Below are 22,590 nucleotides of genomic sequence, written 5' to 3' on the forward strand. Positions count from 1 at the left end.
CCTTACCACACATGATGTAGGTGCTTCTATAACTCTAATTTTACAGAGAAGAAAACAGATAAGCACAGAGTTAAGACATTTTCAAAAGATTACAGATCTGGTATATAGCAGAGCCAGGATTTGAATCCAGGCTGTCTGATTCTACAGCATGTGCTCTTATCTACTATACAATTATGCCACCCTATACAGAGTAGGGATAATTACTCCCGTTTCCTCCTATGATTGCACAAGGTAGGAAACAGCAGAAGAGGCAGCCATGGAAGTAGGTCCTCAGTTAATCACCATCATTCTACTTTCCCTGTGCTCTCCACCTTCCTCCACAGAGCAAGAGGGTTGAGTAAACTCTAATGTGTTTCTTATCACACCATGCTGGTTAATAATCTTGAGAAAGACTAGAGGGAAAAAATATCTTGCAACGATCCACAAAAGACTGCTAAAACCTCAACCACCCACCTGCTTTGTTATGTTTCCATGGAGAAGGGCTTCAATGTGCAGCCGTGAGAGGAGCTGAGGTATGAAGGCCTTAAGGCGAGGAAGGGTTACATCTGCAAAGGTGTAAGAAGACATAGTGAGTGCTGCCTATGAGGGTTTTTTTTTTTTTTTTTAAATTTGAGATAATTTGAGACTTACCAAAGATATGCAAAAATAGTACAGAGAGTTACTATAAACACTTCACTTAGTTTTCCCTAATGTTAACATCTTTCAGAACCATCAAAACTAAGAAATTAACATTGGTATATACTATTAACTAAAGTACAGACTTTATTTAGATTTTTCCCATTTTTGTCTTTTTTTTTTATTCCAGGATTTGATCCACAACCCTCCGCTACATTTAGCTGTCATATGTCTTTAGTTCTCTCTAATCTCTGACAGTTTCTCAGTCTTTCCATATATTTCATGACCTTAAGACTTTTGAAGAGTACTGTTCAGTTATTTTATAGAAGTCCCTCATTTGGGTTTATCTAGTGTTTTCTTACGATTAGATTTCATGTCTGTATTACTATAAAGAATACCACAAAGGTAATGCACCTTTCTCACTGCATCCTATCAGAGGACTCATGAAGTTGATATGTTGTAGTACTTAGTGATGTTAACACTAATCACTTGGTTAAGGTGGTGTCTGCCACATGTCCTTACTATAAATGTATTATTTTATTCTTTTGTTTATAATTTAATAACTCATATATGCTCTATATGCAATTTGGAAAAGCCCACTTGCCCATTTACACCTATTTTTCCTATTGTAATTACTAAATATTTATTTTGGGAAAAATAAATGAGATTATACAAATATTTTTTCTTTAAACTTGACCCACTAATTTTAGCATCCATTAGTGGTTACTGCCTGTAGCAATTATTACTATGGAGTTCTAATGGCAATTTTTCTACTTCCCTCATTCTTTTTATATATATTGATTTAATCCTTCTGTAAAGAAGAGCTGTCCCTTCTCCATTAGGACACCATAGTAATAATTGCTACATGCAAGATCTACCAATGGATGCTAAAATCAGTGACAGACATTTAAGGAGAAACACGGGAATGGAAATAACAAGTGCTTACCACAGATCAGGAATTTTACAGATGTTATCTTTCACACTATAAAGTAGATACTATTATCCCCACTTTAAAGATAGGAAAATTAAGTTAAGAAAATTTAAGTTTGTTGTTCAAAGTCATTAAGCTAGCAAACTGCAGAGCTGGGATTTGATCCTTGGTCAGTTCCAAAGTGGATGTTCATTCTACTCCACTGTACTGCCTTAGAAGTCCTCTTCACTAGGCTCCCTCAGCACTCTGCAGCTTTCCATCACAATACTTAGCCCCTTGTCTCTCTCTATTAAAATGATCTACTCATATTTACGCTTCACCACCAGACTGGAGGTCCTTCATCAAAGAAACCCCATCTAATTGATCATTTAAAATTATTATTTATTTATTTTTGAGACAGAATCTTGCTCTGTCACCCAGGCTGAAGTGCAGTGGTGCAACCTCTGCCTCCTGGGTTCAAGCGATTATCCTGCCTTAGCCTCTTGGGTAGCTGGGACTACAGGCATGCACTACCATGCCTGGCTAATTTTTGTATTTTTTTGTAGAGATGGGGTTTTGCCATGTTTAATTGATTATTTGTTAATCTCAACACCTGGAGTCTTGGGCTGGGTACAGGGCAGGCAGTCAGTAAATGCTGCTGGACCACACTGAACCCCGAAGTTCTTGCTACCCTGGCACCTGGATAGCTGAATGATTTAGAGTCACTGGAGAGGCAGCCTCTCACACTGAGTTGTTTCCAAATTAGCCATTCTGCCATTTTGGATTATTGTAGGATTATATATATAAAAATGGAATAATTATTTACTTGAGCAGAAAAATTTAAACCAAAAAAGTACTTTATAAAATCTTCATAAAATCCATTTAGAAAGCCTTCATATCCCTCTGAGATACCATAGAGCTTATTCTGCTTAAAATTAACATGCCATCTGACCTAGATTCTAACGAAGGGTGAAAAAAACCCTCAAACCTTTGCTTTTTGATCATTATAAAAGTAGTCTTCATTTTGGAAAACATTTAAAATTAATTGTGTGGTATTTTTTTAAAGGTATAATTCTTGCTATTAATTGCATATGACCATAATCATTTTGCAAAGAAAAGTATATTAATTGTCCCAATAAAAAATGCACCTGTTCTAGTTAATGATTTTCATAATCTAGCCTCCCATCCAATGCCTGAGGCAACCAACAAAATAATGACTTTCAGTACTTTGCTCGATTTGTGTCACTGAAGACATCAAAAGCATAGTGTTACATAAGAACTTGTCATAAAAGGTTATTAAAACATTCAACAGCTTTTTTTTTTTTTTTTTTTTTGAGATGGAGTCTCTCTCTGTTGCCAGGCTAGAGTGCAGTGGATGATCTCGGCTCACTGCGACCTCTGCCTCCTGGGTTCAAGCAATTCTCCCATCTCAGCCTCCCAAGTAGCTGGGACTATAGGCGCGTGCCACCACACCCAGCTAATTTTTGTATTTTTAGTAGAGACAGGGTTTCACCATGTTGGCCAGAATGGTCTCGATCTCTTGACCTTGTGATCCACCCGCCTCGGCCTCCCAAAGCTGCTGAGATTAGAGGCATGAGCCACCACGCCCAGCCCAGAATTCTTTTTATTGTATTTTAATGCTTATGGCTGAGCACACAGGAAGAGAGATTAATTGGTGAGGTAATGTTGAGAAGTAAAAAATCTAAAACAATAATAAAGGGTGATACCAATCTACATTTTTTCCCAATAAAGAAATCCTGAAAGTAATTTCTTTGCATTCAATAGGCATTCATTAGATACACACTGAGGGCATAATATTATACTAGATACTAAGTGAAGGAGTATGGAAGGAAGGTATAATCACTGCTCTCAAGGAATTTCAGATTTTCAAGCCAAACTCCTGAAAATTAGACTTAAGATTCTAGAAAAAAAACAACAAAAGATGACTCTTTAGGCTTTATACATTTTCCAATTTTTAACTGAACTGATCTAAGGATGCTAAAGCAGGAAAAAAAAAAAAAAAAAAAAAAGCCTGAACATTGTGTGTTAAGACTTTGAAGTTCAGATTTTTCTTTTCTTAAAACTTCAATATTGGCCGGTTGCAGTGGCTCACGCCTCTAATCTCAGCACTTTGGGAGGCCAAGGCGAGTGGATCACCTGAGGTCAGGAGTTCAAGACCAGCCTGGCCAACATGGTGAAACCCTGTCCCTACTAAAAATACAAAAAATTTGCAGGGCATGGTGGTGTATGCCTATAATCCCAGCTACTTGGGAGGCTGAGGCAGGAGAATAGCTTGAACCCAGGAGGTGGAGGTTGTGATGAACTGAGATTGCACCACTGCACTCCAGCCTGGGCAACAGAGCAGACTCTGTCTTCAAAAAAAACCAACCAAACAAAAAACCTTCATTATTAACAAGGTTAGTACTTGGGTCAGAGCATTTACTCTGCAGAAAAAAAAATTTTTTTTTTTTTTGGAGGTAGAGACAGAGTCTTGCTCTGTCATCCAAGCTGGAGTGCAGTGGCATAATCATGGCTCACTGTAGTCTCAACTTCCCGGGCATAAGCAATCCTCTCACCACAGCCTCTTGAGTAAGTGGGACCACAGGTGTATGCCACCACATCCAGCTAATATTTTTATTATTTTTTGTAGAGACAGAGTCTCACTATATTGCCCAAGCTGGTCTCAAACTCCACCTTCCAAAAGTACTAGTATTACAGGTATGTGCCACCATACCCAGCCTGTCTTCAGAAATCTAAAAATAGTCGTAATTAACTGGTATAGGTCCAGATTAAAAACAGTAAATGTGGCTAACCTGCCTGAATGCAAAAACCACTTCAAAGCCACCATTTTTTTTTCTATTTTATTTTAAATTGAGAAATAATAACTGTAGATATTCATAGACTATATAATAATGTTATTATATATACATATAACATATAGTGATCACATCAGGGTATTAAGCATATCCATCATCTCAAGTTTATTTATCATTTGTTTGGGTTGGGAATGTTCAATATCTTTCTTCTACCTATTTAAAAGTATATGTTACTGTTAATTATAGCCATCCTGCCCACCACTGTTTTTATAAAACATAGGCACAGCCAGTTTTAATAGAACTACAAGTTATTTAGGAAAAAAATGAAGAAAGCATTAAGCTTTAAGTAGAAAGTCTCACCATCCAGAGCTTCTTTTAACTCATCTTTAGTCCAGGCCACTTCAGTCATCAGCAAGCGCAGGTAGTACATGGCATGCTGGTGAGGCTGTTCAGCCCGGAAATTGTTAAGAGATCGCATATACTAGTGAAGGAGACATGCTTTCATTAATTTTATAAATCTTTTAAAAATCATTCCAAAAGTCCAGTTATAATCAAATTTCAATTCTCTATAAACTATGTGTTACTAGGATATTTTCTTCTTTCCCCTTTCTGAAGTTATACAATTAAGAATGGGGTTTACTCCTCTCCGATCCTTACATAAAAGTGCATGCTTTTTCATTTGTTCAGCATCTGACACGGACTATAAGTGCTTCACTATGGGATATCTTTTGTCCCTCAGAAAGTTATCCCTAGTTTTCAGGGATGTCTTTTGGAATCTTTAGGTTCTACGCTATAAAGCCATCCCCAAAGTCTCCATAAGCAAGCAACACAAATAAGTAGCCATATAAAATATGGGATCTTTATTTGAAAACTGATGGTAGTTTCTTCTGATATACAAGAAAAGGTCACAGTTTAGCTTCAGAAGGAGCTGTTCATCCCGTACTTCCATTACTGGGCCAAATATGAATTGAATTTAAGTGGAAGATATGTCAAACCCAAATAGTGTGCTCTATTGTGACAAGGTCTTGTGGGAAAGCAGACCTCAGTCTGATGAATTGTGTGTTCTTCTGAACTGGAGGTTGGGATCGAACATTCAAGGAGGCCCTGACAGCCACTAAGTACTTCTCTTTGAAATTTTGAGCTGCGACTCTGAATTGCAGTGAGCTCTTGGCACCCACAGAGAAGAGGCCAGGTGTCCACAAGAGTCAACTAGGCTTTCTTTCTGGATGGAGTATCAGATTTTGCAAAGACAAGGTGAGGTGACTGCAACAGGGTTATGAATGCTTCTTTTCCTCCTTGCTTCTTTTATAAAAACTATTATGAAAACTTTTTATAACACAGCAATATTATCTTATGAATAAAAAAACAGGGTTCAGAAAACTTACTGCTTCTTTGATAATTTCAAATCTTTTTTCATCAATCTCAAAGGTAGCCATTTTCTCAATAATCTTCTTAAGTAAAATTGGCTGCTTGTCATTGTAACCTTTCACAGAAAGCTACAGAAAGAATTCAGGGTATTAAAAGTCTAAAAATATCACAAAACAACTTCCAAATAAACAACTTGACTTGATTTTTAAACATGTAGAAAATTCAAAAACAGACATATAAAAAATGAAACATTCACTTTAATGTCTCATAAATATATAAATATAGTGTAACAGGAAGATAACATTAACCATCTTTTTTTTTTTTGAGATAGAGTTTCATTCTTGTTGCCCAGGCTGGAATGCAACGGTACGATTTCGGTTCACTGCAACCTCAGCCTCCCAGGTTCAAGCAATTCTCCTGTATCAGCCTCCGGAATAGCTGGGATTACAGATGTGCACCACCAGGCCCGGCTAATATTTTGTATTTTTAGTAGAGATGGGGTTTCACCATGTTAGTCAGGCTGGTTTTGAACTCCTGACCTCAGGTGATCTACCCGCCTCGGCCTTCCAAAGTGCTGGGATTACAGGTGTGAGCCACCATGCCCAGGCTTAACCATCTTTTTTAAAAAATTTATTTATTTATTTATTCATTCATTCGAGACAGGGTCTTGCTGGGGTACCCAGGCTAGACTCAAATTCCTGAGCTCAAGTGATCCTCCTGCTTCAGTCTCCCAAGTAGCTGGAACTATATGTGAGCCAAAGTACCTGGCCATTAGCAATCTCTATACCCAAAAGCATAATTTTACTTTTCTGAAACAAAATCAACAGTAAGTAAACTCACCTAACATCGAACTCTGGTGGCATATACTACATCATCAAAATTCAAGTTCTTATTATAAAACTAATTGTAGAATGTGGCTAAGTTTTTTCTTCAAAAAGAGCATCTAACGAATGGCAGGCTTAAGGTTTTTTTTTTTTTTTTTTTTTTTTTTTTTTTTTTTTGAGACGGAGTCTCGCTCTGTCGCCCAGGCTGGAGTGCAGTGGCCGGATCTCAGCTCACTGCAAGCTCCACCTCCCGGGTTTGCGCCATTCTCCTGCCTCAGCCTCCCAAGTAGCTGGGACTACAGGCGCCCGCCACCTTGCCCGGCTAGTTTTTTGTATTTTTTTTAGTAGAGACGGGGTTTCACCGTGTTAGCCAGGATGGTCTTGATCTCCTGACCTCGTGATCCGCCCGTCTCGGCCTCCCAAAGTGCTGGGATTATAGGCTTGAGCCACCGCGCCCGGCCAAGGTTTTTACAGGTGAGGTAAGAAGATAAAAATCACAGGACATAGTGGCATGTACATGTCGTCCCAGCTACTTGGAAAGCTGAGACGAACGATTGCTTGAGCCCAAGAGTTTAAGACCAACCTGGGCAACATAGTGAGACTCCTGACCTCAGGTGATCCACCTGCCTCAGCCTCCCAAAGTGCTAGGATTACAGGCACGAGCCACGGTGCCACGGAGGATCCACAATTCTAACCACTTGCTTATTTGATAAGTTCTGTTGCTGTTCCAAAAGCTAATGGCAAAACAAATGTGTAAGAAGGATACACTGTATGTATCATCAGGATCTTGGCTTAGCACATTTTTTGTTTTTTGAGACAGGATCTGACTCTGCCACCCAGGCTGGAGTGCAGTGGTACAATCTCGGCTGACTACAACTTCTGCTCCATGGACTCAAGCGATCCTCCCACCTCAGCCTCCAGAGTAGCTGGACTACAGGCATGCACCACCACTTCTGGCTAATTTTCTTGTGTTTTTTGTAGAGACAGGGTCTTACCGTGTTGCCTAGGAGGTTGGTCTTGAACTCCTAGCTCAAAGCAATCTGCCTGCCTTGGCCTCCCAAAGTGCTGGGATTATAGGTGTGAGCCACCGTGCCCAGCCAACTCAGCACAATTCACTTTGTCTCTAAATGCCTAACATTTTGAAAAGTGGGGAATGGAGAATTTCTATCACGATATTTTCACATGGTGGCACCCAAAGCAGTAGAGGATACACTGCAGCTAGAATATCATGAAAGTCTCCATGCTGTGCAGGATGATAGGCAAGAACCTCAGCAGGAGGGAAGGCCACTGGCCATGGCGAGCACATCATGTTTCCTACTGGAGGAACTAGACTGACAATTAGCAGAAAACCCATTTTGTCATAAATAATTATGTGTTTTGATGGTAATATGCTACTAAAAATCAACAGAAAAAAGAGAAAACAGTTGATTACTTTTCTATTTGGAGCTAATTTTGATCTCTGAGCTTCAAACTTCTGTGGACTCTGAGAATGGTTAGATTAATATACATTCTTATACATTAAACAAAAGTTACCAGAGAATTTATTTATGTGAAGAAAAAAAAGTCACTGGAAAATAAATAAAATTTAAAACTCCTAAAATCTTTTGTGTAAGAATTTAAAAAGGAGTACCCCAAAATGCTCTCGTTTTCATTTTTACTAAAATATGCAATACATTTTCAAGAAAAGTGAAGATGAATGTGTGCCATAAAAGGGATGTTAACTTGGAATTGAGATATAAGCAAGCTTGAAAACACATTCCAAAGAAAGGATCTAGTTACTTCTTAGATGGATTTAATAATGCTTATTTTAAAACACATATAAAGTAGGTAATGGTGCATGCTACAAAATAAATTAAAATGTCAGGTGTATCTGAACATAGAAACTTTATACTACTATCTGCAGAAATAAAGGGAGCCTATTTATAAGTAAAATTCAATCACCACAACAACTATTGATATCTTCTACTTACAGATGTTAATATACTCAATTATATGGAAAGAACAACATGCTTTCAGGATTAATATATTAAACATCTCAGGCAGAAGAACATGCAAATAAATGTAGCACACATACATGTTCACAAGATGCACTAAACTTTATTAAATCATTCATTAGTGGAACTAACACTAATTTGAGTTCTTTGATCATCAAAAAGGTGCAAGGAAAAAAACCATCAACTTTCTTGTTTAAAAATGCAGAAGTTAATAGTTTTCCCAAGCTCAACATAATGCTTAAACAGGGTGGTGCCTTTTCTTTGGTTTTCATTTTACTTACAAGTATTGCATTCATTCCTGATGCAATGCCATAGCTCAAACCTGAGAGGCGTGCTGCATATGTATACTCTTTTAAATCATCCTTCAATAACCTGATAAACAGGTATGTCATGTTGCAATGAAGAGGATCAGCATAAATGTAGCGACTAACAAAAAGAAAAACAAAAGAAATGCTTTGATACCTCAAGCAGTGGCATGGTAATGAAGAAACATGACCGAAGAGTATGGATATGCAGCCTCATGATCTGGATTTCTAGGGAAATAGTATATGACAACCTTAGGTTTTACAAAAGAAGGAAGATTTCATTTTCCTTTGCCAAAGACCAAGATTTCAAATACAGAATGGGTAAGATCTAAACCTAAATCAGGGTCCAATTTTGTTTGAGTAGAAAAATATGACATTCTGATGAAAGACGTTTAAAAAAAAAAAGAAATCAAGGAAAATTTGCATAATATGAATGGTATGTAGTTGAACACTTAGAATAAGAGCTAACTTAAAAATTAAATGAGAAAATAGATTAGCCATAAAGATTAAAAAAAAAGAAATTAAACTCATACCCTCAATCAAAAAATGCTTCCATCAAATCAATATAAAAAATGTTGATGAGTGGAAGGCTCTAAGGCGTGGGTACTTACATACATCCCATAGATGGTATTTTGGAGATCATAGCTCAAGCCTGCTAGCTCTGCTGCATATGCATACTCGTTGAGTGAATCTTTGAGGAGCTCAAGGTACAAATAGGCCATGTTACAGTGCAAGGGGTCCACATAAGCAAATGGGCTGGAAGAAAATGTTGACAGTAAAATAGCTGATTTTATTACTTCTCAATGTGATATGGCCTTTTGAGAAGGATCAAGATATTGAACACCGGTTAATATGATTTCCTGAGGATATGGGTGAATTCTTGAGGTTATTTCTTCTTATGAGGAAAAAAACAAGATGTCTGAAAAAGAAGCCTGAAATGTATGTGTATGTGTCTGTGTGTGTGTGTGTGTGTGTGTGTGTGTGTGTGTGTGAGCGCGTGCGTGCCCATGCGCACGCACTGCTGGTAGCGAAGAAGGAGAAGGAACTGCCTACCCCAGATGGTGTGGCAGAACTGACAAGTTAGAAATGCAGGGTATGTGAGGAGTGGGAACGGGCCAAAATGCATGGCTATGCTTAGGCTAACGGGAGGAGCACAGCCGACAGAACACATACAGTATTTGCATGTCTTCCTTCTCTCTCCAATCAAGTCACACCCTTGGTGGACAGGAGTAAAAGACTGGGAAATGTGTCTGTGGTAATTACATGAACTTAGAAAAATTGAGACCTGTGAAAATGTTAACTTATCCCTGAGTTTTCCCCAAAGCAGTAAAGCTAGAGAACTGTCAGTAAAATAATTGATAATTTCTATCATATAACAGCAGCCAAAACTAGGGAAAAAAACTAAAATAGAAAAATAGTTAAATGAGAAAGAACAAAGAAGAAAGAATTATAGAGTACAAGAACTAAACAACCACAGTGATCAACTAAACTTCATTTCCCAGATAAAAAACATAATTTTCTTCAGGTCCCCTGAGTTCGTGTGGCAGCAGAGCTGGGATTCAAATGCAAGTTAAACGACCTGCTCCTCTGACTATACAACCTTGCTTACCTTTTATCAGAAGAAAGTGAAAGTTTCACTCATTCAACAAATATGTATTATATGCTTACTACAGTGCCAGGCTCTTTTCTAGGCACTGAAGACAAAGAGTGGACAAATCAGGCAAAGTCCCTGACCTCAGAATTGATAATCTAGCTAGAGGGGACAAATAATAATAAATTTAAATTTGACATTTTAGTTGGTGACAGTGTTATGAGGTAAAATTAAGCAGGGTAAGGGGAATAAGGAATGATGGGGTGATGGCAGCAGGGAAGAAAGACTGCTGCTTTACATAAGAATAGCCAGTCAAGGCCACTCTTATCATGTGACATCTGGACCCAGACCTGAAGGAGGCGAGTGAGTGAGCCCTGGGGATATCTAAGGGGTGGAGTGGAGAACTTCCCAGGCTGAAGAAATAGCTAGTGCTAAAGGCCTGAGGCAGGTGCCTGCTTGGTTTGTTTGGCAGCAAATTAAAAGTTTCACTCTATTTGTATCACAGTAAATATAACTGATGTACTGAAAACAAAGCCAACATTTTGTTTTTTAATGTTGAGTCAAGGTCTCACTGTGTTGTCCAGGCTGGTCTTGAACTCCTAGGTTCAAGTGATCTTCCTGCCTTGGCTTCCCAAAATGTTAGGATTACAGGTGTGAGCTATTGCACCCAGCCAAAGCCAATAATTTTATCAAAGCTGATAAAAAAGCAAAAACAGGGATAAAATTTGTAGTCACTTAGAGAATTAAAATCAAAGACAAAGTTCTACAGCTATCCAAATATTCTCCAACTGGAAAATTTGAATAAATGATCTGCCATTAAATTTTTTAAAGTATCATACATGATGACAGATTTCCTTCTTTGGGCAAATAGCAGCTCAAAAACTTAAGGCACAATTCACAAAAACAAAATCATCAAAACAAAAGAGAGGCTATGACAGAGGTCGGCCCCACAGGTAACTATGCACCTTTCTCAGATGGAAGTGAAAAGCCAGAAAGTTTGGGGTTTCAAAGCACTATGGCTCAGGCTCAGAAAATAATTCCAAGGAGTGTCCTAAAATGATGTATCCAGCCTGGCGAGGTGGCATGCGCCTGTAGTCCCAGCTACTCAGGAGCCTGAGATGGGAGGATCACTCGAGCCCAAGAGTTTGAGGCTGCAGTAACTGCACTCCAGCCCCGGGTGACAGAGTAAGACTCTGTCTCCTTAAAAAAAAGAACGAAAACAGCTGTATCCACAGCAGCTGTGCTGGTGAAGTGGAGAAGACACTAAACTAACTTTTAAAAGATAATAGGATTCAACTGGGATACCTAAATTCTGGTTCATGTGTTAATTTAAAAAATACATTATTTTGTAACCAGATACTATATGCTTAAATATGGATCACAGGGTTTTAAAAACCATAGCTAACTACACATAATATAATCTTATTTCTGAAAAGATGAAAAGGATATAGACACACACATGAAAATTTCAATTAAAATGTGCAAGAAACAGAACAGTAGTTACCTCTAGGAAGACAGACCAGAGGCTGGGATTTGTGTGGGAGGCAGACATTTTCAATTGTAGGAAATGTGCTAGGCAGTTTAGAGAACACAAAAATGTAAAATGGTCTCTCAAAGGGTATTCTAAAGAAATTCTTCATCACAGAGGCCAAATGAGAAAGTGGTGACAAGCTGCTTACAGTGTTAAAAATATCACTCTCAAATATCAAAAAATAAAAAGCAGCTTTGTAATGCCCTTTACCAATAATAAGCCACAACCTGACAGCCCATGTTTGGTGTAAACAATAAAAAAACTCTGAGCAGTTTCAGATAATCTGTAACTCTCATGCTATAAAACCACAATATTTATAATCATTATAATCTCAACATATTTGTTGATGGAAAATCAGATTCTTTTCCCTTTTTCCAAAGCATTTAAACCATATCTATCTTTAATTTCATGTCAAGCCAACTGAATAAAAATTAATGAAAAAGCTGATTATCATATTGAACATTACTGAACAAATAAACCATGACAGGCTTATCTTATAAACCCCTGAATTTTAGAAATATAAAATTATAAAAAGTATAAACTCACAAAGTAAAATCTGAATCAGGTGATTAACACACAAATAAGTAAAGGAAGACAGAGATGAATTGAAAATGCACTGAGAAATTACTGCAATAGCATTATTCATAAATTTTACTAAACATCTTCTCCCTTTTTATTAGTAATTTTTAAGTAATCAAGCCAGAAATAGAGGAAGCTCCAGACAAAAGATGAAACAAGACTCAGGATAATTTAGTAACTAGTACCTCTTCTTCTAGACAAGTTCCAGGAATACAAAACCAAAGCAATAAAAACACCCCAAATTATTTATTCTTTCTTCAGTGAGTCTTCTGGGTAAATCTACGGCCTCCTCAGAATCCAAAACCCTGAAGGCTAAGAAGGTCGTCCTAACAATAGCTAACATAAATCATTTCAGCTAAAGGGTATACTCATTAATGGAAAAAAAAAAAAAGAGTTAACAACTTTTTTTAAAAAAATACCTCTTAACAGCAACAGCCTCTCCTTTCTTTTTTTTTTTTCCTGAGACACAGTCTTGCTCTGTCGCTCAGGCTGGAGTGCAGTGATGCGATCTCGGCTGACTGCAACCTCCACCTCCTGGGTTCACACCATTCTCCTGCCTCGGCCTCCCGAGTAGCTGGGACTACAGGCGCCCGCCACCATGCCCGGCTAATTTTTTGTATTTTTAGTAGAGACGGGGTTTCACTGTGTTAGCCAGGATGGTCTCGATCTCCTGACCTCATGATCCGCCTGCCTCGGCCTCCCAAGTGCTGGGATTACAGGTGTGAGCCACTGTGCCTGGCCAGCCTCTCCTTTTCTTTATTTTTATTTATTTATTTATTTATTTATTTCAGCCTCTCCTTTTCTAGGTGAAATAACTCTAATTCCTTTTATTTCTAGACATGGATGTTTAAGAAAAATAGATAACTTTTGGAAATGTAATTGTTGATTTTTATAAGAAGCTTTATAAGCTAGACTCATCTTACATACCTGAAAAATTCAAAGTTGAGACAAGCCTTCGGCAAAAAAAACTTATCATCTTGTTTGAACCAGAGTTTGCTCATAGCTGTATCCTGTGATGGAGAAACAGTTTGGTTAGGGAAATAGAGGTGCATTCAGCAAAAATGTTCAATCAAATCACTCTTCAAGAGGAGGAGAACAGAGGCAATAGTTAGAGTTTTGTTCTGGAGCTGCTGTCCCATGGCCCTGAAACATACTCAGAGTCAGCAGGTAGAAAGCTGGAGACAAAGACTGCAGACTCCTGTAGCACAGTGAAATCTGCCTTCTATTTCCCCTGTATTAGGGAGATGGGGGTACAGTGAAGAAAAAGACAGATCAGAGAAGCCAATACCAACTGTCCTGTCTTCATCTTTCCGGACACTGGGAGGCAGGCAGAGGCAGAAGTCCCTTGCAAGCGAATGGCAGCCAGCTTCCAGGGTGGCCCACAACAATCCTTGCCTGCTGAGATTCACAATCTTGGGTGGTCCCCTCCCACACTAGACCAGGGTTGGTCTGCCTTACTAACAAAATATGACAGAATTAATGGTATACCTCTGAGACTGCATTTATAAAAGACACCGCGGCTTGCATCCTGATCACTCACTTTCCCTCTTAGATCATTCACTTTGGGGGAAGCCTGCTGCCATGTCAAGCAACTCTACAGAGAGGTCCATGTGGTGAAAAAGGCTGGCCAACAACCACATAACTGAACTTGGAAGAGAATCCTCCAGCCCTGGTTGAACCTTCAGATGACTGAAGCCTCGGCCAACAGCTTGACTATAACCACACAACGGGCCCTGAGCCAGAACTACCCAACTAAGTCACTGCTGGATTCCTGGCCCTCCTCAGAAACTGTATATGAGGGCTGGGCGTGGTGGCTTCACTCCTGTAATCCCAACACTTTGGGATGCCAAGGTGGGCAGATCATGAGGTCAGGAGTTCGAGACCATCCTGGCCAACATGGTGAAACCCCGTCTCTACTAATAACACAAAAATGAGCAGGGTGTGGTGGCTCATGCCTGTAGTCTCAGCTATTTGGGAGGCTGAGGCAGGAGAACTGCTTGAACTGGAACTTGGGAGGCGGAGGTTGCAGTGAGCCGAGATGGTGCCACTGCACTCCAGCCTGGGTGATAGAGTGAGACTCCGTCTCAAAAAACAAAACAAAACAAAACAAAACAAAAAAAAGAAACTGTGTGTGAGGTAGGGTACGGCGGCTCACACCTGTAATCCCAGCACTTTGGGAGGCCGAGGCAGGCAGATTACTTGAGGACAGGAGTTTGAGACCAGCCTGGCCAACTAGCAAAACCCTGTCTCTATTAAACACACAAAAATTAGTTGGGCATGGTGGCACACGCCTATAATCCCAGTTACTTCGGAGGCTAAGGCATGAGAATTGCTTGAACCTGGGAAGCGGAGGTTGCAGTGAGCTAAGATTGTACCACTGCACTCCAGCCTGGGCAACGGAGAGAAACTCTGTCTCAAAACAAAAACAAAAACAAAAACTGTGTGAGAGACCAGGAATGATGGTTCATGCCTGTGATCCCAGAAATTTGGAAGGGTGAGGCAGGAGGATCGCTTGAGCCTAGGAGTTTGAGATCGGCCTGGGCAACATAGTGAGATCCCACCTCTACAGATATATTGAACAATTAATTAGCTGGGCATGGTGGTGTGTGCCTGTAGTCCTAGGTACACAAGAGGCTGAGGTTGGTGGATCACTTTAGCCCAGGAGGCTGAGGCTACAGTGAGCCATAACTGCACCACTTCACCACAGCCTGGGCAATGGAATGCGAGTCTTAAAAAAAAAAGAAAAAAACTGTGTGAGATAATAAATGGTGTGTGTTTTTTTTTTTTTTTTTTTGAGACGGAGTTTCGCTCTTACCCAGGTTAGAGTGCAATGGCGCAATCTCAGCTCACCACAATCTCTGCCTCCTGAGTTCAAGTGATTCTCCTGCCTCAGCCTCCTGAGTAGGTGGGATAACAGGCGTGCACCACCACACCCGGCTAATTTTTTTTTAGTAGAGATGGGGTTTCACCATTTTGGTCAGGCTGGTCTTGAACTCCTGACCTCATGATCCGCCTGCCTCGGCCTCCCAAAGTGCTGGGATTACAGGCATGAGCCACCGCACCTGGCCTAACTTAAATGTTGTGGTTTTAAGCTGCTAAGTTTTGGAATAATTTAATATGCAACCATGGATAACCAACACGGCCAAGGATGAACAAATAAGCTACTTATCTTGCCTCTCCACTTCACTCATGCTATACTAAGAATGGCTTTAGTCACTTGAAACTACCTTGAAACTCTGGGAAGAGATATAAATGGTTTAATGTTCTTGTTAGTTTGCTCTGGGAAGGCCTATTTAAAACAAACAGCAAAAGTCAGATATGGTAGCTCACACCTATAATTCCAGCTACTTGAGAGGCTGAAGGAGGAGGATCACTTGAGGCCAGGAGTTCCAGACCAGCCCAGGCAACATAGCAAGATCTCATCTCTATAAAAAATTAAAAACAAATTAGCTGGGTGTGGTGTGCGTCTATAGTCCAGCTACTTAGGAGGCTGAGGCCAGAAGATGGTTTGAACCTAGGAGTTTGAGGCTGCAGTGAGCTATGATCCCACCACTGCACTCCAGCCTGGGCAACAGAGAGACCCTGCCTCCAAAAATAAATAGATAGATAGATAGATAAATAAATAAATAAAAACAATACATAAAAAACAGGAGGGGTAAATGAACTTTCTCTTTGCATAAGCTAATAGAAAACTCTTTAAAATGTCATTTTTAAAGAAAAATGGGCTAGGCGCGGTGGCTCATGCCTGTAATCCCAGTACTTTGGGAGGCCGAGGCAGGTGGATCACCTGAGGTCAGGAGTTCGAGGCCAGCCTGGCTAACATGGTGAAACCCTGTCTCTACTAAAAATACAAAAGCTTAGCTGGACGTGGTGGCGGGTGCCTGTAATCCCAGCTACTCGGGAGGCTGAGGCAGGAGAATCACTTGAACTTGGGAGGCAGAAGTTACAGTGAGCAAGATTATGCCATTATACTCCAGCCTGGGCAACAAGAACAAGACTCTGTCTCAAAAAAAAAAGAAAAAACAAGAAAAGAAAAGAAAAAAAAAGAAAAAAAAAGAAAAAAGGTTGCCTCATTAATAATCTAGTTGCTTAAGACAAATTTTCATGTTCCTAAACACTGATTGTTATCTCACTGAACTCATCTAAATTCTTCCAAATGTCAGGTCATTTGAAGAAGATAAAAAGAAAGATGTGTGTGTGTGCCTATAGTCATCAGTTTACAAACAGTTTAGAAGGGAGAAGAAATATGTTTAGAAGGGAGAATGTACTGTAATAATTTGATACAATTTTTTACATACTTTACTCAAGTTCTGAAACAATGGCATGAAAAGGATAGTCTGAAAAAGAGGGGGAGGGAATCCTACTTCTCAACGGCACTTCGCACTAGTTTATTATTCCATTAATTTAATATAGTCACCATGTCATAATGAATGTTTTTAAGGGCAGGAAATCCAACAGCTACCCCTGGACTTGCTCTCTTTCAGGCTGTAGAGATCCTTTCTTATCTTTAATGTCCACGATGCAGCACAAACCTACTTCCTTATTGGGTCTTCAGCAGACATGGAAAAGAGGCACAGACCTTTCTACAGACTTATGGTTACAGCTGAGACTTACTTTTTTCTCCTATAAAGAAAGCAATTTCCTAGATTCTGCATTGTTTAGTTTGCTTGCTTTAATATTTTCAACCTTCTAATATTTCTTGTAGTTATTCTTTCTGCAGGTTTTTTGTCATCTATCAGTATGTGAGCCCCCCCAAATCAACATAGTACCAAATGTAAGAAATCATTTCTCTAGTCCCCCATGTGTTAGGTCTGTCCCCCAATTTAAAATCACTGATTCAAACATATTACCTTAATAAGAGCAGGGTATGGTGTTGCCTCTTTTTCTAACGGTAAAATCTCAAAATTCGTAGGAATAAATTCATTCTTTGTAGGAAGTTTAAATTTCCCATTCAGGTCAGCATTTTGCCATTTCTGGATGAGTAATGAAACACACAAATGCAGTAAGAGCCTGATTTAAGAGTTTAAAATAGTATCTCTGCTCAATATATGGGCAAGTATTAAGTGCACAGATGTCACACAGCATTGTTTTCCATCATATATAAAGGAGGTACTACCAAATCTATTGAGCGGTTTTCATGAAATTTGAGTCGGTCTTTCTAGTACTAGTAAAGATTTTGTGCTCATATATCTATTCTTCCTCTCCACATCTCCAAAATGACCAGCTGAGGAACAATCTGAGACTATGGAACACAGGAAAGCTGACTGGTCCATATGCAGATCATGTTTATTCTAGCTCTTTAAATAATGGAGAATAATCTGCCCAGGAATATATTCCCACAACTGCTAGACAATAGGTCATTTATATAAGAGCCATACTTTCAGCTATACTAAGTTATATCCATGTATGGCCTGAAAGCCAGGCTAAAGGGGGTGTCTTTCACTTCAGTACTTCTCTCTTTTTTTTTCTTCCGGAGACAGAGTCTTGTTCTGTTGCCCAGGTTGGAGTGCAGTGGCATGATCTCAACTCACTGCAACCTCCGCCTCCTGTGTTCAAGCGATTCTCGTGCCTCAGCCTCCCAAGTAGCTGGGACTACAGGTGTGTGCCACCAGACCTGATTAATTTTTATATTTTTAGTAGAGATGGGGTTTCACCATGTTGGCCAGGCTGGTCTTGAACTCCTGGCCTCAACTGATCCACCCACTTCAGCCTCCCAAAGTGCTGGGATTACAGGTGTAAGCCACCATGCCCAGCCTCACTTCAGTACTTCTTTTTTTCTTTTACAGACAGAATCTCACTCTGTTGCCCAGGCTGGAATGCAGTGGCGTGATCTTCACTCACTGCATCCTCCAACTCCCTGGGATTACAGGTGTGCACCACCACACCCAGCTAATTTCTGTATTTTATTAGAGACAGGGTTTCACTGTATTGCCCAGGCTGGTCTCAAACTCCTGATCTCAATCTGCCCACCTCAGCCTCCTAAAGTGCTAGGATTACAGACATGAGCCACCGCACTCGGCCTTCAGCACTTCTTAAGAACTGGCCCATACCTCTCCCAGATGATCATGTGAACTTTTAAGTGAACCAGTAGTTCAAGCGTAAGGTTAAGAACAAAGTTGAGGCCAGATGCAGTGGTTCACGCCTGTAATCCCAGCACTTGGGGAAGCCAAGATGTGTGGATCACGAGGTCAGGAGTTTGAGACCAGTCTGGCCAACATAGTGAAACCTCATCTCTATTAAAAATACAAAAAATCAGCCGAGTGTGGTGGTGTGCATCTGTAATCCCAGCTACTCAGGAGGCTGAGACAGGAGAATCACATGAACCTGGGAGGCAGAGGTTGCAGTGAGCCAAGATCGCGCCATTGCACTCCAGCCCGGGCAACAGTGCGAGACTCCGTCTAAAAAACAAAAAAAACACACACAGTTGAGATTTAGGTTGGGATTCACACAACCTGTAGGCTGGATCTGTTCCCTGTCCTAGTTCCAAAACCTAAGTGGGAGAGATCACAGGCCACTGATTGTTGAACCTAATTTATAAGGCTTTTCTTTTTTTTTTTTTTTTTTGTACTTAGCTATTTAATGAGGTTCTTAAGACATTTAGAACACCAATTTGTGAGGATAAATTCCATTCGTCAGGGCAAACACAGATCGCAGGTAGCCCTGGAGCTGAGGAACAGCTTTGATTTTTGGTAGAATTTGTGAGTCCACAGCTTTCTGATCAATCTTGCGCTGCTCTGTAATCTCGTATTTCTCTTTTTCTGTGTCGAAGATCTCACCTTCCTGGTGTCTGGGCTTCCGCAGCTTCTTCTTCTTGAAGTAAGCATCAGTAAGATGTTTTGGGATTTTGACATTGCTGATATCGATTTTGGTTGAGGTGGCAATGACAAATTTCTGGTGTGTTCTTCGTAGAGGAACTCGATTGAGGACCAGAGGTCCAGTCACAAGTAACAAGCCACTAGCCAGCTGCTTCAGGAAAACCACCCTCTTGCCCCTGTGGCGTCCAGTGAGGATGATCAGAATGGTCCCGGGGGTAATGCTGGCTCGCAGTTTTCTCACGTGCTGACTGAAGGGTTTTTTGCCGTGGCTCAACAGCTTTCGAGGCACATCTTCAGTAGGATAATATCTAGGCATTTTGCGAAGTTTAACCACCCAGGTACTGCCGTTCTTGTCACCACCAACTGGTTTTGTAAGAGTTGCAAGATCTTTTTCCTTCTTTTTCTTTTCTTTTTTTTTTTTTTTTTTTTTGAGACGGAGTCTCGCTCTGTCACCCAGGCTGGAGTGCAGTGGCCGGATCTCTGCTCACTGCAAGCTCCGCCTCCCGGGTTTACGCCATTCTCCTGGCTCAGCCTCCCGAGGAGCTGGGACTACAGGCGCTCGCCACCTCGCCCGGCTAGTTTTTTGTACTTTTTAGTAGAGACGGGGTTTCACCGTGTTAGCCAGGATGGTCTCGATCTCCTGACCTTGTGATCCGCCCGTCTCGGCCTCCCAAAGTGCTAGGATTACAGGCTTGAGCCACCGCGCCCGGCCCCTTCTTTTTCTTTTCAACCTTGGATTTAGCGGCTGAGTACTTCCTCTTGTACATGGCCTTTCTGGAATACATGGCAGATCGGGAATACCTGCCAATTCCTCTGACAAGGACAGGGTTGCGGCTGCAATGGGGCTTCCCCTTCTTGGGCTTCTTAGCCTTGAGGTTACCCTTTTTCACCTTGCCACCAGCATCAGCCTTCTTGGCTTCAGGTTTCTTCTCTTTAGTATCTGGCTTCTCAACTTTTTCACCCGCCATCTTGCAAGATGGGAAAGAGAACTAAGGTCTCGGCTTCCGGTCTATCAAGGCTTTTCATCATTAAAAAAAAAAAAAAAAAGCAACTGGCCAGGAAAAAAAAGCAATCAGCCTGGACAACAGAGCAATGCCCTGTCTATTAAAAAACAACAACAACAACAAAAACCGATTGTCAATAATTCTGATTTCTGGATTCAGTAATTTGATCTCTAGTTGGTGTGGCACAGCCTTGCAGATTTTACGGTTCTATCTTAGCTCCTGTGTTTGTGTCTTTCCGCACTGGGCAAGTTGGCCATATTTCCTAAGTGGTATCTTAGGTTTCCAGAACAGCTGAATAGTAGGGACTAGGAAACACTTAATAAGTAATTTCACTACTGAGTTCCCAGAGAGATGTGTTCTTAAAAAATTCCCAGCCAGCCATGGTGGCTCACGCCTGTAATCCCAGCACTTTGGGAGGCTGAGGTGGGAGGATCACAAGGTCAAGAGATTGAGACCATCCTAGCCAACATGGTAAAACCCTGTCTCTACTAAAAATACAAAAATTAGCTGGGCGTGGTGGCATGCGCCTATAGTCCCAGTACTTGGGATGCTGAGGTAGGAGAATCGCTTGAACCCGGGAGGCAGAAGTTACAGTGAGCCGAGATTGTGCCACTGTACTACAGCCTGGTGACAGAGCAAGACTCCATCTCAAAAAAAAAAAAAAAAAAAAAAAAAAGCCCATTCAGGGCAGGTTTATTCTGGTCAGAATCTGGTGAACATGGGGATTCTTTCTTGTTTTAGGACTATTTCAGACCCAGCGCTAATTCATGGAAGATCAGCTTTCCTCACAGTTTAGAGAGATGGACATTTTCACACACTGGGGGGCTTCAATGATCTCCTTCTGTATTATGAATATGTCAGAGAGCTGTGAAGTATCAGTGATGATTTTCTTTCTTAAACTAATTCCTTTTTTGTATGTCATTACACAGGTACATTTTTAAAATGTCCATTACTCGAGTTTAGCTAGAATCTAGTCAGTAAAGTTTTCTGGTCTTTTCCTAGGAATAATGGAGCCAATCTCAAAGGCACATAGCCAATGAGAATCAAAAGAGAAAGAAAGAAAAAGTACTAGATAAGTAGGTAACATTCACAAGCAAAATCCTGACTACTGATGAATGGGACAAAATATTGTCTTAACATACCTGTTCTGAAAATCATAATTCCCCTATGTTGACAAAAAGAACGGTGCTATAACATGAGGCATAAAACATAGCACCTCCTGAAGTGAACATGGTATGAATCCTAGAGCCTCCTCTCAGCCTGTGTTCACAGCAAGACCGTGAGCTCCTTGGAGCCCTTGCATTGGTCTCTCATGCTTCCTACTTCCATCTCTTCTTGCCTTTCTGCTGCCTGTGCCCGTGTACCCTGCACTTCAGTTACCTTTTATGGCATGAGGCACAACCCTGGTGGTTTGATAGACACATGAGAAAGTGGCTAGAGTATCATGTCTTCATGAAAAGGCTAAACTCCAGCTCCTTATCTACTTATTGATTTCTCTTAGGATGGTACAGACAACACTAGGTCATCAGTCTTCCACACTCTGCGGTCTTAGTTGGTGGATCTAGGAAGCAATGTCCTTCTGATTCCTCACAGGCTTATTCACAGATAAGCTACCCCTACCTTGATGACTTCATCTGGTATAGCTTCTTGTTTGTACTGGGTTCCATACCACTCTTCTGTGCGATCAGTTTTTCCTTCAAAAGATTTAGAAACTATTGCAACCCTAGAGATAGAAAAAACAAACAAAAAAACCCTGTAAACTCACACTGTATATATAAATTTAAAGAACCTGATTCAGGACAATATAAATAATATCCAAGAACGTGCTGGGCCTCTTAAGACCCAGCAAATCCTGTAAGGCTTAGTCCAAACAAGCAATATAAGAATAGAGGTTTCTGATCATAGTCCCTGTTATCCTTTAGTTATAGTCCATTATTTTCAGTGTGAAAAAGTGCTCACAGGAGATTCCTCTAGGTTGCTACTGACTAAAATTTAAAAAGAAGAGTAGCTGGGGGAAAAAATATAACAAGGTCAGTTAAAAAACAGTCCTTAAAAAAAGCAAAGAAGTTGTGGATGTGGTGGCTCATGCCTGAAATCCCAGCACTTTAGGAGGCTGAGGCAGGAAGATCGCTTGAGCCCAGGAGTTCAAGAGCAACCTGGGCAAAATAGTGGGACCTGTCTCTACAAAACATTTTAATAATTAACCAGGTAGGGTGGCACGCACCTGTAGTCCCAACT

General features: G+C 40.4%; 2 protein-coding genes across 12 annotated transcripts in view; both read right to left on the bottom strand.

The window, feature by feature from the left end:
* Positions 1-22,590, bottom strand: part of IDE (insulin degrading enzyme) — a 122,830-nt gene that overhangs the window by 17,772 nt on the left and 82,468 nt on the right. For 5 of the 7 annotated variants that reach the window (XM_025397961.1, XM_025397959.1, XM_025397963.1 and 2 more), the window contains 7 exons: positions 21,973-22,075; positions 17,384-17,506; positions 13,461-13,543; positions 9,444-9,588; positions 5,727-5,837; positions 4,702-4,822; positions 454-545 (listed from right to left, as the gene is read on the bottom strand). In XM_025397961.1, the coding sequence (XP_025253746.1) occupies positions 454-545; positions 4,702-4,822; positions 5,727-5,837; positions 9,444-9,588; positions 13,461-13,543; positions 17,384-17,506; positions 21,973-22,075 (778 nt within the window). Of the gene's footprint in view, positions 1-453; positions 546-4,701; positions 4,823-5,726; positions 5,838-8,808; positions 8,954-9,443; positions 9,589-13,460; positions 13,544-17,383; positions 17,507-21,972; positions 22,076-22,590 lie in introns of all 7 variants that reach the window. The other 2 variants (XM_025397960.1, XM_025397966.1) reach the window with 1 other exon arrangement.
* LOC112632176 (60S ribosomal protein L6-like) lies at positions 10,883-20,355 on the bottom strand. 5 transcript variants are annotated; one of them, XM_025397968.1, is made up of 4 exons: positions 20,055-20,345; positions 19,129-19,735; positions 14,224-14,229; positions 10,883-10,911 (listed from the first exon to the last, which is right to left on the bottom strand). In XM_025397968.1, exons 1-2 carry the CDS (start codon positions 20,314-20,316, stop codon positions 19,131-19,133), a joined length of 867 nt encoding a protein of 288 aa, XP_025253753.1. In that variant the 5' UTR covers positions 20,317-20,345; the 3' UTR covers positions 10,883-10,911; positions 14,224-14,229; positions 19,129-19,130. The 5 variants fall into 5 exon arrangements, with proteins under 5 accessions (XP_025253753.1, XP_025253752.1, XP_025253755.1 ...); XM_025397967.1 differs by lacking the exons at positions 10,883-10,911; positions 14,224-14,229 and having other exon boundaries at positions 19,080-19,735; positions 20,055-20,355; XM_025397970.1 differs by lacking the exons at positions 10,883-10,911; positions 14,224-14,229 and having other exon boundaries at positions 19,080-19,742; positions 20,050-20,355.

Source organism: Theropithecus gelada, chromosome 9 (genome assembly GCF_003255815.1).
Source record: "Theropithecus gelada isolate Dixy chromosome 9, Tgel_1.0, whole genome shotgun sequence".
NCBI lineage: Eukaryota > Metazoa > Chordata > Mammalia > Primates > Cercopithecidae > Theropithecus > Theropithecus gelada.